This window comes from Diaphorina citri, unplaced genomic scaffold, assembly GCF_000475195.1.
Source record: "Diaphorina citri unplaced genomic scaffold, Diaci psyllid genome assembly version 1.1 scaffold678, whole genome shotgun sequence".
In the NCBI taxonomy this organism is placed as follows: domain Eukaryota; kingdom Metazoa; phylum Arthropoda; class Insecta; order Hemiptera; family Psyllidae; genus Diaphorina; species Diaphorina citri.
In genome coordinates this window covers 83501-97515 of record NW_007378111.1, presented here as the reverse complement: position 1 = coordinate 97515, position 14015 = coordinate 83501, and the positions used below count along the sequence as shown (strand labels likewise).

The 14015-nt window shown below is 35.8% G+C and overlaps 1 protein-coding gene across 2 annotated transcripts; it reads right to left on the bottom strand.

Annotated features, from left to right (window-relative positions):
- Window positions 1–1754: 1754 nt before the first annotated feature.
- LOC113468219 lies at window positions 1755–12122 on the bottom strand. Of its 2 annotated transcripts, none has more exons than XM_026824986.1 (3): window positions 11107–12122; window positions 8883–10610; window positions 1755–2158 (listed from the first exon to the last, which is right to left on the bottom strand). In XM_026824986.1, exons 1-3 carry the CDS (start codon window positions 12076–12078, stop codon window positions 1886–1888), a joined length of 2973 nt encoding a protein of 990 aa, XP_026680787.1. In that variant the 5' UTR covers window positions 12079–12122; the 3' UTR covers window positions 1755–1885. The 2 variants fall into 2 exon arrangements, with proteins under 2 accessions (XP_026680787.1, XP_026680786.1); XM_026824985.1 differs by having other exon boundaries at window positions 1755–2241; window positions 8957–10610.
- Window positions 12123–14015: the final 1893 nt, after the last annotated feature.

Below are 14015 nucleotides of genomic sequence, written 5' to 3'. Positions count from 1 at the left end.
TTGGTTTTGAAATCTAGTCATCTGGGCGTATCGCAGGGGTGTCCACTAGGTCCTCAGTTGTCTTCAGAAAGACTTCGTTGCTTCGTTTGATCAAAAAACTCATAATTAATGCGACCCATGTGCTGAGCGTAGGTAGATTAATAATTTTCCTGGATGTAACATAAGTACTTTGTACTTTTATCCTAATGTCACTGTTCGCTCATAACCAACACCTGACTGAAAGAAGCATTTCCTTCCCTCGCCTTGTACACTTTTCATCTCTACCTTCATCTCCTATCTCTAAAAAAGTACAAGATGTGTTTTTCTTGCACTCCAAGATGTTTTTCTTCTGCTCTCTCTTCCCCTTCGCATTCCCTGCGAGTTATTTCATCATCAGTAGTGACTGCATCAAGACGTTACAACTCACTGATGATGTTTTTTTTTTTTTTTTGCATCCATGAATAATGAATATTTCTATCATTTTATCTAGATGGATACGTACATAACAGTACTCTGCATTTCCCTTGGGTAGCATGTAGCATGTTGTAAATTAAATATCTTCCTTTTTTCGCTGTTCCACGTGGCGTGTTCCACGAAAGACTTCGCGTTTTGAGTCCGCGTGCAGAAAAATGTCGTACCTACCTTTTGACAATATTTTCCGCTCGAGGAGTGTTGAGTGCGAAGTTGGGATTCAGATTCAGAATTAAGCAGTCGTTCGTGAAATACTCCCCAAATAAGTGATTAAAATGACAAGACATCGCACACCCGTTTTAAGGTACATCAAAATAAATTATGAATATAATATTACGTATACATTTTATTTTCATTTCGGCAACTGTTCATATAAAACTTTATTATACTTATGCTAATATACAACCAAACTAAAATTTAGGTAAAACCCAATCCTTTTTATAATGCACATCAATTAAGGTACCTGCGTACAAAATGTAAAATGGTTTTAAGCATTTAAGCATGACTTATTTTCATTTCGGCAACTGTTCATATAAAACTTTATTATACTTATGCTAATATACAACCAAACTAAAATTTAGGTAAAACCCAATCCCTTTTATAATGCACATCAATTAAGGTACCTGCGTACAAAATGTAAAATGGTTTTAAGCATTTAAGCATGACGTAGGTATTAAGATGGATATTTGTAGACATGCTCAATACACTTTTTGTTCTGCTTTTTTACTGAGCATACTTAGCATAGGTACTTTTTCTCTGCTTTCCACATACCCTTACAAAGAGTTGAAGTAGGTATTGAGCAAGGAAAATACGTTATAAGGGAATTATTTGAATTCAGTGGCTCAATTCCAACAATTTACCCATAGGTATTAGATTATTTCTTTTTTCTACGTTTTGCCATTTTTCTTTTTAAGTTGTGTCCAAATACAGTCGACCAACCTTTAAAAAAATCTTCTAAAAGTGGGAAATTTTAATTTTTGAAAAAAAGATTTGAAAAGAATTGTTCTATATTTTAAAGTGCATATACCTATTTACCTATACCTAGGTAACAAGAAATTAACAATAGAAAGTAAAAGGGGATCACAACAGCGAATTTACGTAGTAGGTACGCAGTAGCTAGACAAAATTTCCAATAGTATATTATTTGAATTATTATAGATATTTACACATTTTATAAATGAAAATCGACCAGCTGAATTCGTCAGCTGTCCTTAAAACTAAACAATAAATTCATAATTTTATGACTCACCAATGCGATTAATCGATTGAAAGTTTAACCCTTCCGTCCTATCTTCAGTACACAATAATATTTATACAGAAACATTTATGGCAATTTGAGTTTCACTAAAAACTATGTCACGATTTGGATTTTGGAATTTCGTAAGTTTTGAAAAAACTATTCAAAAGCAGAGGTGGATTCTGCACCTAAAATTTCTTACATTCCAGAAATTTGATCAAATATTCGTTCTCCCTCGGATTTTTCTACCATGTACCTGGGAAGTTCAAGTTTTCTTTCAGGATCATACACAGGTTCTGTTTCTTCACTGAAGGCACCCTCAGGACCTTCTGTCTCAGGTTCTTCAGGTTCCTCATCCATATTGTCCACATTTTCACTCAGATGAGAACCTTCTCCTTGCGTGTCAGGTACATCAGTCTTCGTTTGGTTGACTTTGGTGTTAGAGGTTACATTTTTACTTGGTAACACTACCTTGTTATGTTTCAAGCTTACACTGGCATCAGATAGTTCTTCGTCACGTTGAGCACTATTGGAATAAGGCATTTCTACATTCTGATGAAACCAATTCTATGGAGGGTGGTGAAACTGTATCTTAGTACAGTCCGCATTATTTCGTTCCACACGACAAAAACGATGATGAAACCAATTCTATGGAGGGTGGTGAAACTGTATCTTAGTACAGTCCGCATTATTTCGTTCCACACGACAAAAACGAAAAAAAACTCTAGCTTGAAATAAAGAAAAACTGAGTCAAAGGTTTCTGTTTTAGGTATCTTCTTTGTATGGCGATATAGGATTTTTAATAATTGCTTGTAGTAATTAGCGGTAGCTCTCCACCCCGCCAATTCAAGAAAGTTTGACCGCGCTACTAGAGATATTATACGCTACAGAGAAAATATTAGTAACTTCTACAGTAATTAGTAGAGATAGGTATAATTAAAGGGGTATAAAAGTAGAGGTAGGTAAATTAGTGGAGGTATAATTTACAATATAGGATAGAACCTATGTCAAATGAAATGATCACTGATGAGTCTTTAGCTGTATCTATACATATTATAGTCTATGGCTGTCGATCGATCGATGTCGACGGAAACCGTATATTGCTTCGACAACAAAGATCCACCTCGTTGATCGACGGCCGTAGACTGTGTAAGGACAGTTGGACACAGCTTTAGGTATTACAAATGAAATGATCACTGATGAGTCTTTAGCTGTATCTATACATATAGTCTATGGCTGTCGATCGATCGATGTCGACGGAAACCGTATATTGCTTCGACAGCAAAGATCCACCTCGTTGATCGACGGCCGTAGACTGTGTAAGGACAGTTGGACACAGCTTTAGGTATTACTCTGATTTTTTCTGTATAAATAAAACATCTTCTGTCTAATACCTCGGTAAAGCACTCGTCCGGTAGATATAAGCGAGGGTTCGAATGCCATTCGAGGCATGATAAGAAGCAGCGTCTATGAATACACCCTAAAACTAGCCCGGTGAGCGGTGACACCTCTAGTCCTAATTAAAAATGAATTGTAAAACATGTCAACATTTTTTTATAATTACACAGAAAGGAATATCTGAATATTTATAGTGGTCTCGTGTTGAATTACCTGCTGGAATGAAAATTACTTATTGTGTCCTTTCTAATCTTTCCATTTCATTACTGTTTCATTTTTCTTACCGTATTAAAAAAAGAAAAAAAAAAAATCGCACGAATATGTTTAGTCAAATGGGAAGTATTGGAACAAGCCGTACGGACCGTGGCGCTAATGAACATTTCCGAATCATTTCCGAATTATTTTTAAAAATTCCCTAAAGGGTTGGGGGGTGCTCCGTAGAGTTTACAGCAGTGCTTGGTGCTCCGCGGTCCAAAAAAAGTTTGGAACCACTGTCCTATGGTCCATAGCTCCCTAAAAAAAAAATCACAAAAAAACAAAAAAAAAAAAAAAAAAAAAAAAAAAAAAAAAAAAAAAAAAAAAACATAGAATAAACAAAGTGCGTTCTAGATTTTCACACTATAATTTTGTATTGAGTTTGTCTATCTGCTGTGTTGATGAAATTCGGCAAAAAAATGTTGAACACACAATGGAAATTTGATCATGAGTTCATGAGATTTTGTATACCCAACAATTTTGTATGGAGTTTATAAATTGTCTCTACATACATGTATGTAGGTACCTACCTACATGGCGTAATATTTAGAGAACGGTGTGACGTGGCGTAGGGCGATTTTGTAAGCACTTCTAGCTTGTTCCGACTGATGTGATGATTTCGAAAAAAGTGGACCAATTCTTTTGCCCACATTTAGTGTGATTTTTGAGATTTCTATCGAGTACATTTATACATATTTCGGATGTTTCTCATTTATTTTTCCCCGATTTTTACCAATTTACAAAAGGTTGTCTAATTTTATTTATTAAGATGTTACTCTCCTTATGTTTCATTGATAATTTCCTTTTCTCGCTGTTTCTTTTCATACTTACACTCTCTCCTTGCTTCTGTTTCATTATATCGTTTGACCGTGATAACTTCGACAGATACGTCCTCATCTTCTTCCATCACCGACTTTTGAAACAGGGGGCTCATGTCATCCCCCTCCTCTGCCACCATTACTGTGAAAAATTGCAACACTGTAGATTAATTTTCCACTTGTAGATTCGAGGAAAATGGCAACCCTGTAAGTACAGTAGAACCTCGATTATATCGACTAATTCTAACCAGGGTAGTTGATATTATCGAGGTTCTGTATAAAAGTTGATATAATCGAAATTCCGTATAAAACAATTAAAATATAGCCCGCCACTAACGATGAGTTTTATCGTGAAAATGGCAACCCTGTAAGTACAGTAGAACCTCGATTATATCGACTAATTCTAACCAGGGTAGTTGATATTATCGAGGTTCTGTATAGAAGTTGATATAATCGAAATTCCGTATAAAACAATTAAAATATAGCCCGCCACTAACGATGAGTTTTATCGCATACGATGCATGGACTGATGCGATAGATCTGATCTGATCGACACTCACACACGTTCAGTTTTGTGTACGATTTTGTTAACGGTAAGGCGAGCCACTCACTATCAGATCCGCCTGTCAGGCCTACCTGATAGGGTGTGTGTGCTCATCAAGTAGACCTGACGGGCGGACCTGATCTGTCAGGTCTACCTCATAGTGAGTGGCTGGCCTTAGAGTACGCCTCCGGCATTAACCTTGCCTGGTTGTTTCCTTCCACTTAAGTAGGGTATACTTACCAATTTTCAACGCCATGGCAGGAATTCCAAGCAAGCAAAGCAGAACTCCCAATGATAAACAGTTCATGTTTCTTCCGTACTGGATGGCTCGTACGCTTCTCAATAGGATAAGGAAAGTCGTGTGATGTTCACACCGTATTTTTACTCTCCTTTTTTTATAAAGGTAGGGACCTACTGGTTAAATTAAATTAAATAAATAGTGCACTCTTCACTTCACTCTTCATAAGAAATTGATTTTTTTTTCTTACCAAAATACCTACAGTTTTATTTCATTATTTCGAAAGTACCTATACAAGTAGGTAGGTACCTACTTATAAGGTATTCTACGTAGATTACCTAACTTTTTTTTTTTTTCTTCCGTACTGGATGGCTCGTACGCTTCTCAATAGGATAAGGAAAGTCGTGTGATGTTCACACCGAATTTTTACTCTCCTTTTTTATAAAGGTAGGAGGGACCTACCACTGGTTAAATTAAAAATAAATAGTGCACTCTTCACTTCATAAGAAATTGATTTTTTTTCTTACCAAAATACCTACAGTTTTATTTTCGAAAGTACCTATACAAGTACCTACTTATAAGGTATTCTACGTAAATTACCTAACTTTTTTCTTTTCTTTCTTTTTTGCTTCAAAAGTTTTGCATCATTCCATTCATCCTTTTCTCTTTAACTTCAAAGTCAATCAGGGAGAAAAGAATGTTCTTAATTAATTACTGAACAGAGGATAGTTAAGTGCCAAAACTGGACATTTCGGAAATTTGACCTTAATATAACTAATCAATGTCAACTTTGCCAGAAATACCATATATTCCAGCAGATTCCCTTAGATTTGAGCTCTTTTTCAAGACCAAAACCATTAAAATCGGATGCTTGTTTCAAAAGATATGAGTTTTTCGTGTTTCCCCTAAAAATGTCCACTTTTTTATGTCCACATTTGGACTATGAGGAGAGGAGGAGGAGGAGGAGGAGGAGGAGGTGGTGGAGGAGGAGGAGGAGCCTAAATAAAGGAAAACTTTTTAATATGATGTACATAATACCTACCTATACCTACCTAATTTTATAATTTAACATGAGCTTTAAATTCCTTGCTTTTAGGGAGAGTATTAGATAGCACCTTTTTCCAGAAGGCTTAATAATCTTAATATTGATGTTTCTTTCTTATCCAAAAAATTTGTTCCTTCATTTCTCAGAATAACACCACCTGTAAATTTTATTAACAAAAATTTTCACAACTTAGGTAGGTATGACTTAAAATCTAAATTTCAGATGTTTATCTGTCTATTCAGATTCATAATTTGGAAAGAAGAAGAAACAGAATCAAATCAGAAACTCGGAATTAATAAAATTAATTTCCTTTTCAATTGAAAATTTCGGATTTCCACCTCTCCCTTTTCACTTTTATTATTAATTTATTCACGAAAATCTCTCACCCTTACTTGAAAATCTCTTTAAAATTTTTCCCAAATTTCTCATGACCTTGTTAAATTGTAAATTGGGCGTCCTTTTAGTCACTTGTTTATTTTAAGCATTTCTGCATAAATACTGAGAATTTTATTGTGTAGAGGAAATCAGAAGAGGGAGAGAGAATGAGAAAGAGACAGGGGAGAGGGAGAGCCAAATATACGTAAACACTCCGTTTAGGTAGGTACGTTTTGTCTTTTTCCTTTTCTTCTTCTTTTATTAACTTTATTCATCACACGATACGTTATGTTGGTACAGAGAACGAGGGCAATGATTGCTGGGGCTAATAGTTCCGTTAGCTGCAATACAAAATCAATGAGATGGGTAAGCTTTGTAAGCAATCATAACTTTTTCTCTTTCGCTTATTCAGGTTGAAAGGTACAGGGATTGGATAGAAAAGAATGCGTGTTGTGGTTCTCGAGATAGAGCGATCAGTGTGTGAACTATGAAATGTGAACTGTGAATGGATCTTGTTCTTATAATATAAGATTATACCTACCTACATTTAAAAATAAATAAATAAATCCAAAACTCTGCTCTAAAGCAGATGATTGGTAGCACGAAATCCTTTTTATGCAAAATTAAAGGAAAATAGGTAAGTATTGAAAACTAAAGTAGGTATTCAGTGCAATAGTCCTAAACTAAAATGGACGCGGCACTTTAGGGATCAGGAAGAGACCGCCTTAACATAATAATAATAAAAAAGTAGGTATTAAATTTCTTTTTAATAAGAGTTTATAGATGGGTATTATTAGAATCACGACTTTGACACTCGCGCTTTTTTTTCCAGACTCTTTCAGAAAAGCTTTCGGGCGAACTGATTTAATTCCAAAAGGATTAGTTTCCATATGGTAGGTACTATATAAATAAAATTGACAGCAAATGACTGAAGTCATTGTACTTGTTGTAGCTTTGATTGTAGATATTATACCTACTACCTACATAGGCATATACCCACGTACCTAATGTTGATTGAAGAGATAATCTCTAGATAGATATGTATAGGTATGTATTTTTTGATTGTTGATTGTAGGGATTATAGGCACATAATACCTACCTATGTTTGTGGGTTGGGACTTTTGTATTTTCTGATTGAAGATTTACATGTCATGTCAGGTTTTGTTATTCCTGTTATCAACAAAGGTTTGGAGAGAGAGATCTATTTAGAGAGAGAGAGAGAGAGAGAGAGAGAGAGAGAGAGAGAGAGAGGAGTAGGTGGTGGAGGAGGAGGAGGAGGAGCCTAAATAAAGGAAAACTTTTTAATATGATGTAGGTACATAATACCTACCTATACCTAATTTTATAATTTAACATGAGCTTTAAATTTCTTGCTTTTAGGGAGAGATTAGATAGCACCTTTTTCCAGAAGGCTTAATAATCTTAATATTGACGTTTCTTTCTTATCCAAAAATTTTGTTCCTTCATTTCTCAGAATAACACCACCTGTAAATTTTATGAACAAAAATTTTCACAACTTAGGTATGACCTAAAATCTAAATTTCAGATGTTTATCTGTCTATTCAGATTAATTTGGAAAGAAGAAGAAACAGAATCAAATCAGAAACTCGGAATTAATTTCCTTTTCAATTGAAAATTTCGGATTTTCACCTCTCCCTTTTCACTTTTATTATTTATTCACGAAAATCTCTCACCCTTACTTGAAAATCTCTTTAAAATTTTTCCCAAATTTCTCATGACCTTGTTAAATTGTAAATTGGGCGTCCTTTTAGTGGGTACTTCAGTACTTCACTTGTTTATTTGAAGCATTTCTGCATAAATACTGAGAATTTTATTGTGTAGAGAAAATCAGAAGAGGGAGATAGAATGAGAAAGAGACAGGGGAGAGGGAGAGCCAAATATACGTGAACACTCCGTTTAGGTACGTTTTGTCTTTTTCCTTTTCTTCTTCTTTTATTAACTTTATTCATCACACGATTTTCTATTACATTATACCTACCTAACGTTATGTTGGTACAGAGAACGAGGGCAATGATTGCTGGGGCTAATAGTTCCGTTAGCTGCAATACAAAATCAATGAGATGGGTAAGTTTTGTAAGCAATCATAACTTTTTCTCTTTCGCTTATTCAGGTTGAAAGGTACAGGGATTGGATAGAAAAGAATGCCTAAAAATAAATAAATAAATCCAAAACTCTGCTCTAAAGCAGATGATTGGTAGCACGAAATCCTTTTTATGCAAAATTAAAGGAAAATAATTATTGAAAACTAAAGTAGTAAATTTCTATTTAATAAGAGTTTATAGATGGGTATTATTAAAATCACGACTTTGACACTCGCGCTTTTTTTTCCCAGACTCTTTCAGAAAAGCTTTCGGGCGAACTGATTTAATTCCAAAAGGATTAGTTTCCATATGGTACTCTAAATAAAATTCACAGACAGCAAATGATTGAAGTCATTGTACTTGTTGGTAGCTTTGATTGTAGAAATTATACCTACGTAGGTAATAGGCATATAACACTACCTTGTTATGTTTCAAGCTTACACTGGCATCAGATAGTTCTTCGTCACGTTGAGCACTATTGGAATAAGGCATTTCTACATGAGAGCTTCCAGAATAAGATTGTTCTCTTCTCTTTCCATATTTTGATTTCGCTGGCACTTTCTGTATTTCCATGTTCTTAATGGCTTCCATTTCTTCAGTGCTGTCTCCAAGATTCAGAGAACCCGAATGGTATTTTGGATTTTTCCTTTTTATGTCAATTTCCAGCTCTTCACTTGGTCTTTCATTATCATAATAAGGCTTCTTTTTTATATGTTTCTTGTTACTTTTTGTTTCTTTTGTTGGTGCTGTGTCATATTCTTCCTCGAACATTTCGTGGGTTGGGAATGTATAGATCCTACTCTCTCGTCCTTCGGAGCTCTGTGCTTTCGGATTATTATATTGGTTTGTTTCTTTATAAGCTACCTGCTTGCTTTCCGGTTCGGAGTTCTTAATGTAGATACACTCTTCCTGGCGAATATTATTTTCGTCAACACATTCGTAACAGGTCATTTTATCTTTGTAACGTTTCTTACAATTAGTTCTGTCCTTGGCAGCAAACTCTCCAAACATTCTGTTGAGATTATCACTATCTCTGTCATCAAATAGTTCACGAGCGTCAGCTTTTGTGTCCGAGAATTGCCTTCCAAGTTTCAATTTGTTGTTTTTGAAAAAATCTTTATCATCAAGAAGCCCTCCTGATTGGAATCCATTATCACCGAGCAAACCTCTGGATTTGAATTTATTATTTGAAAAACTATTCCTGTTGGAAAACAAGCCTTCTGAGCTATCACCCAAGAGACTTGAACTTTTCTTTAATGAAGGAAGTTCGAGGGATTCTTTACCATCCAATAGTTCCGGAAAAGATCGAGAGAAGTGATCATCATACAGGTCAGACCGTTTTCTCTCACTACTTCTGAAGTTTGACTCTGCTGGAATTTCATCAGCAAAAACTTCACCTTTTCTATTTTCTCTTTGTGAGTAGTAATCATTGATGTATTCTCCGCCTTCATTTGAGTTGGGATTGGAATCAATTCCTATGGAAATGGGTTGAGATGGTGTTCCTGCATAATGTTCGGAGATCTTGTATTTTCGATAAGCTGAGTTTGTATCTTCGTTGCTCATATCTTCTTTAGCACGGTTTTCACCTTTTGAAATCTCTCCCAAAAGTTGTGATTCTAGCCTAGAAACTTCTGAATTTTTTCCGTATAGCTTATTGTCATCAGTTTGTAAATTACCATGATTAGAATTATCTTGGGGATCATTTGCCTTTTTATTTCTTTTAGATTTTTCTCCTAAATATTTTTTAGTTTTTCTAGATAAAATTTCTTTAGGTTCGCTCCGACGAAATCTAGACGGATGATGTCTCCTAAAGCGAGGTTGTTTTCCTGAACCGTACACTTTGGAACTTCCAAACTCATAGGCTTGTTTTTGGGGTTTACTTGTATAAGAACACTCTTTGAATTCTCCATTTGTTTTCCTATTACGGCACACTCTACATTCTGATCCGTCATCATCGTAAACGGTTCGGCAAGAGCCACCATCAGATGATTTATATCCTACAGGCTCACCGAAGTATGGATCATATTCAGGTCCATACTCTGCTTCTATGTTCTCATCTTCATCTTCTTCTTCGTCGTCCTCGTCATAATCATCTTCTCTTTTAACTCTTACAATAGAATTATCCGTTAGAGTTATGCCATTTTCATACTTGGGATAATTCGTCACGTCTCAAGTCTCGTTGAACCTCACAGACGAAATACCATTGCTCAATCCAAATATTTACCAAGACCCAATCAATTGTTCAGCAAGTTCCAGTGACGCGGTCGGCACAATGGGAAACTCAGCAATGTGGCGTAGTCAACCGTGTCCAAACCACACGAGAACCTACTTACTAATTACTTTCTTTAAATACCTGACACCACATACCCACTGGTTCGAGTCACACCGAATAATCCGCTGGCGTGGTAACGTTTGGAGTGTCGTCACCTTGATGGACGTGTGAGCTGCCTGTGATCTGGTCCGTACTTGGTGAGTAGACAGAAGGTTCGGAGTTCGGACTCCAAGACCGTCAGTCACGTTGTTTTGTGACCTTGAGCAGCGTGTATTGAGAACCTGGTCGGATTGAGGGGTTCTATTGTTTGGTTTTGAAATCTAGTCATCTGGGCGTATCACAGGGGTGTCCACTAGGTCCTCAGTTGTCTAACTTGGGATAATTTTGGACATTACCAACGGTTCCAAGAATTTTCGACTGTTCGTGTTTTGTCACATCTCTTTTCCGCCTTGAATTTATTGTTCGGTATGTAACTTCTTCTGTTCCTACTACAAAATTATCTTTATTTGGGTTCACGAGATAAGAACAATGTTCGGATTTTCCTCCGGTTTTAAGATTTTCGCATATCTTGCATTTCATTTTTTTCTGACCACCTGGTAACATTTTTGTAGTTTTTACACATTTCTTCATTGGTTTTGATTTTGATTGTTTTTCACTAATGGGATGATTGATTTTTTTAGGGATTTCTTTTTCTGTCGCACTAGAGCCTCTTCCGTTATCGAAATAATTTTTGAATTTCTTCGGTCCAAACGAAGGTTGGATGGATGGCGTTTTAATTTTTTTCTTTGGTCTAAAATCAGAGGAACGTGTTTTTTCATAGCCTCTTTCTAAATTTGATTCCCGTGGTTTGCCTCCAAAGACAGTTTTCTTATACAAATATTCTTGTGGTCTTGTTTCAGTTTCTCCTTCGTCAGTTTCTTCTTCTCCCCCCTCTTCTTCTCCTTCACCTTCCTCTCCTTCGTCTCCACCTTCATCACTCTGTTCTTCTTCATCTGCTGAGTAAGGTGGATCAGTATTGAAGTCGGATATAAACTTGTCGATATCAAAATTGTTCTCATCAGGATCAGCATGGTCGTTGATTGGTTCCTTTACCCTTTGGTATTCCATGTCAGGAGAGTCACCATCTACTTCAACCATACTATGAGGCTTAGAACTTTTTGATTTCCCTTTATAAGATGAACCATACCCAAAACTTGATGGAGGATCATATTTGAAATTACTATAGGGTTCATAAGTACCCGGATCCGATCTGTGACTTGAACTCTCATATGATGAATGATTAGGATCATGGTTGGTGGAATAATGAGTTGAGAGTGGTTGATCGTTATCAAAAGTTCGATACATGTGAGCAAAAGAACTAGAAGGAGGAATATTTTGAGGATTGTATGGTGAGCTACCTGGTGATATTGGCGAACTAGCATAGAGCTAAAAAAAAAAAAAAAAAAAAAAAAAAAAAAAAAAAAAAAAAAAAAAAAACATAAAACAAAAATACTTGAAAATCTGCTAGCAAAAATAGACCGAACTTAGGTAATAAGGTATTTATCTTGATAATCCTGGATAATTATTAATTGTCCCTATGTCTTGTGTAAGTAACTGTAGGTATTTTAAACAATTTCAACATAGTGAAACTTACAGGACAGTCTGATATGTTTAGATGTTTCATATCATCTTCTACAGAATCTTGATTGTCAGTTGCCACATCTTTACTAAAATCAGTTGCTTGGGTTACAGGTACTGCTTGATGAATATCTTCAAAGGCCTAAAAAAAAAAAAAAAAAAAACAAAAAAAAACAAAAACACTTGAAAATCTGCTAGCAAAAATAGACCAAACTTAGGTAATTAGGTATTTATCTTGATAATCCTGGATAATTATTGTCCCTATGTCTTGTGTGACTGTAGGTATTTAAAACAATTTCAACATAGTGAAACTTACAGGACAGTCTGATATGTTTAGATGTTTCATATCATCTTGTACAGAATCTTGATTGTCAGTTGCCACATCTTTACTAACATCAGTTGCTTGGGTTACAGGTACTGGTTGATGAATAGAAATCCCCGAGTCATCCTCTTTTGCTTTCTTCTTCACATTTATTTTTGTTTTCTTTTGCTTCAAACATGGCATACGAGGGTTGACGGCTGCTTTGTATGGCTCGTAAGGTACATACTTGGGTTCTTTTGATACATGAACATGCAATGCACTGTTCTTGATGCAGTTCTTTGGTATCAGGTGTACCATTTTGCCAGGTTGTATAGGACCTGACACTTCCGATGGGTTGTTTTTACTAAGCAAATTTCGCTCAAGGATATAATCACTTACCTTAGGTCCAACTTCAGAACTGACCATCTGCTTAACGACAGTTTTTTGAGCCGGTTCATGAATGGTTCCATTTTTATTTCGCTCACTTTGTTTTCTTTTCATGCGTTCCTTCAGACTCAAGCGTTCCTGATTATATGGACTTTCGCCGGAGAAAGTTGTAGTATTCGTTTTTAGAAATTTCTCAGTAGGTTTTGTACTGCTTTCTTGTGTCTTATTCTGGTTGTCGACTGATCTTTCCGATCTTATTCTGTCTTCGTGCATGTCTATATCGAAGTCAATGTCTTCAACTAACCTATCGAAATCTTTTGTCATTGCTGGACCAACATGTCTGTCTGTTTCTTTTTCCACAATTTCCTCGAAAGTATTTGTAGCGGACGCATCAAAAAAATCAGGGAACGTTAAATTTGCGTTTGACAAAACGTTTAAATTCACACTTTGACTTTCACTAGGATCACCTCTGTATTCGCTATTTCTATTGTATTTGCCTGCATCTACGTCTCTGAAAAATTGAGAAAGGTCAAATGGTTCTACAATATGTCCCAGTTCGGGCTTTTTTGGCTTGTCTGGAAAGAACTTCGTGTAGTCAATATCTTCATCATACTCAGGATTAGGTTCTTCATCATCTCCTTCTTCCTCTGACTCATCATGTTCTGGAACTTCTTCCTCTGATTGATCTTCTTCCGATTCTTCTTGTGTTGTTCCGTGATAGACTTTGACACCGTACAGATGGGAACACAAGCATAGTATCTGAAACAATAAGACCAACATTGTCCATATAAGTCACTGATAATAATTTCCTCTGACTCATCATGTTCTGGAACTTCTTCCTCTGATTGATCTTCTTCCGATTCTTCTTGTGTTGTTCCGTGATAGACTTTGACACCATACAGATGGGAACACAAGCATAGTATCTGAAACAATAAGACCAACATTATCCATATAAGTCACTGATAATAATTGTGAG

Coding starts and splice junctions, on each gene's coding strand:
- LOC113468219 (XM_026824985.1), bottom strand. CDS start 12,078: ATGTATCGAACTTTTGATAACGATCAACCACTCTCAACTCATTATTCC. Junction 10,611..11,106: donor ATGTCCAAAATTATCCCAAG/TTAGACAACTGA, acceptor AATTATCCCAAG/TATGAAAATGGCATAACTCT. Junction 2,242..8,956: donor TTCTGGAAGCTCTCATGTAG/AAATGCCTTATT, acceptor ATTGGTTTCATC/AGAATGTAGAAATGCCTTAT.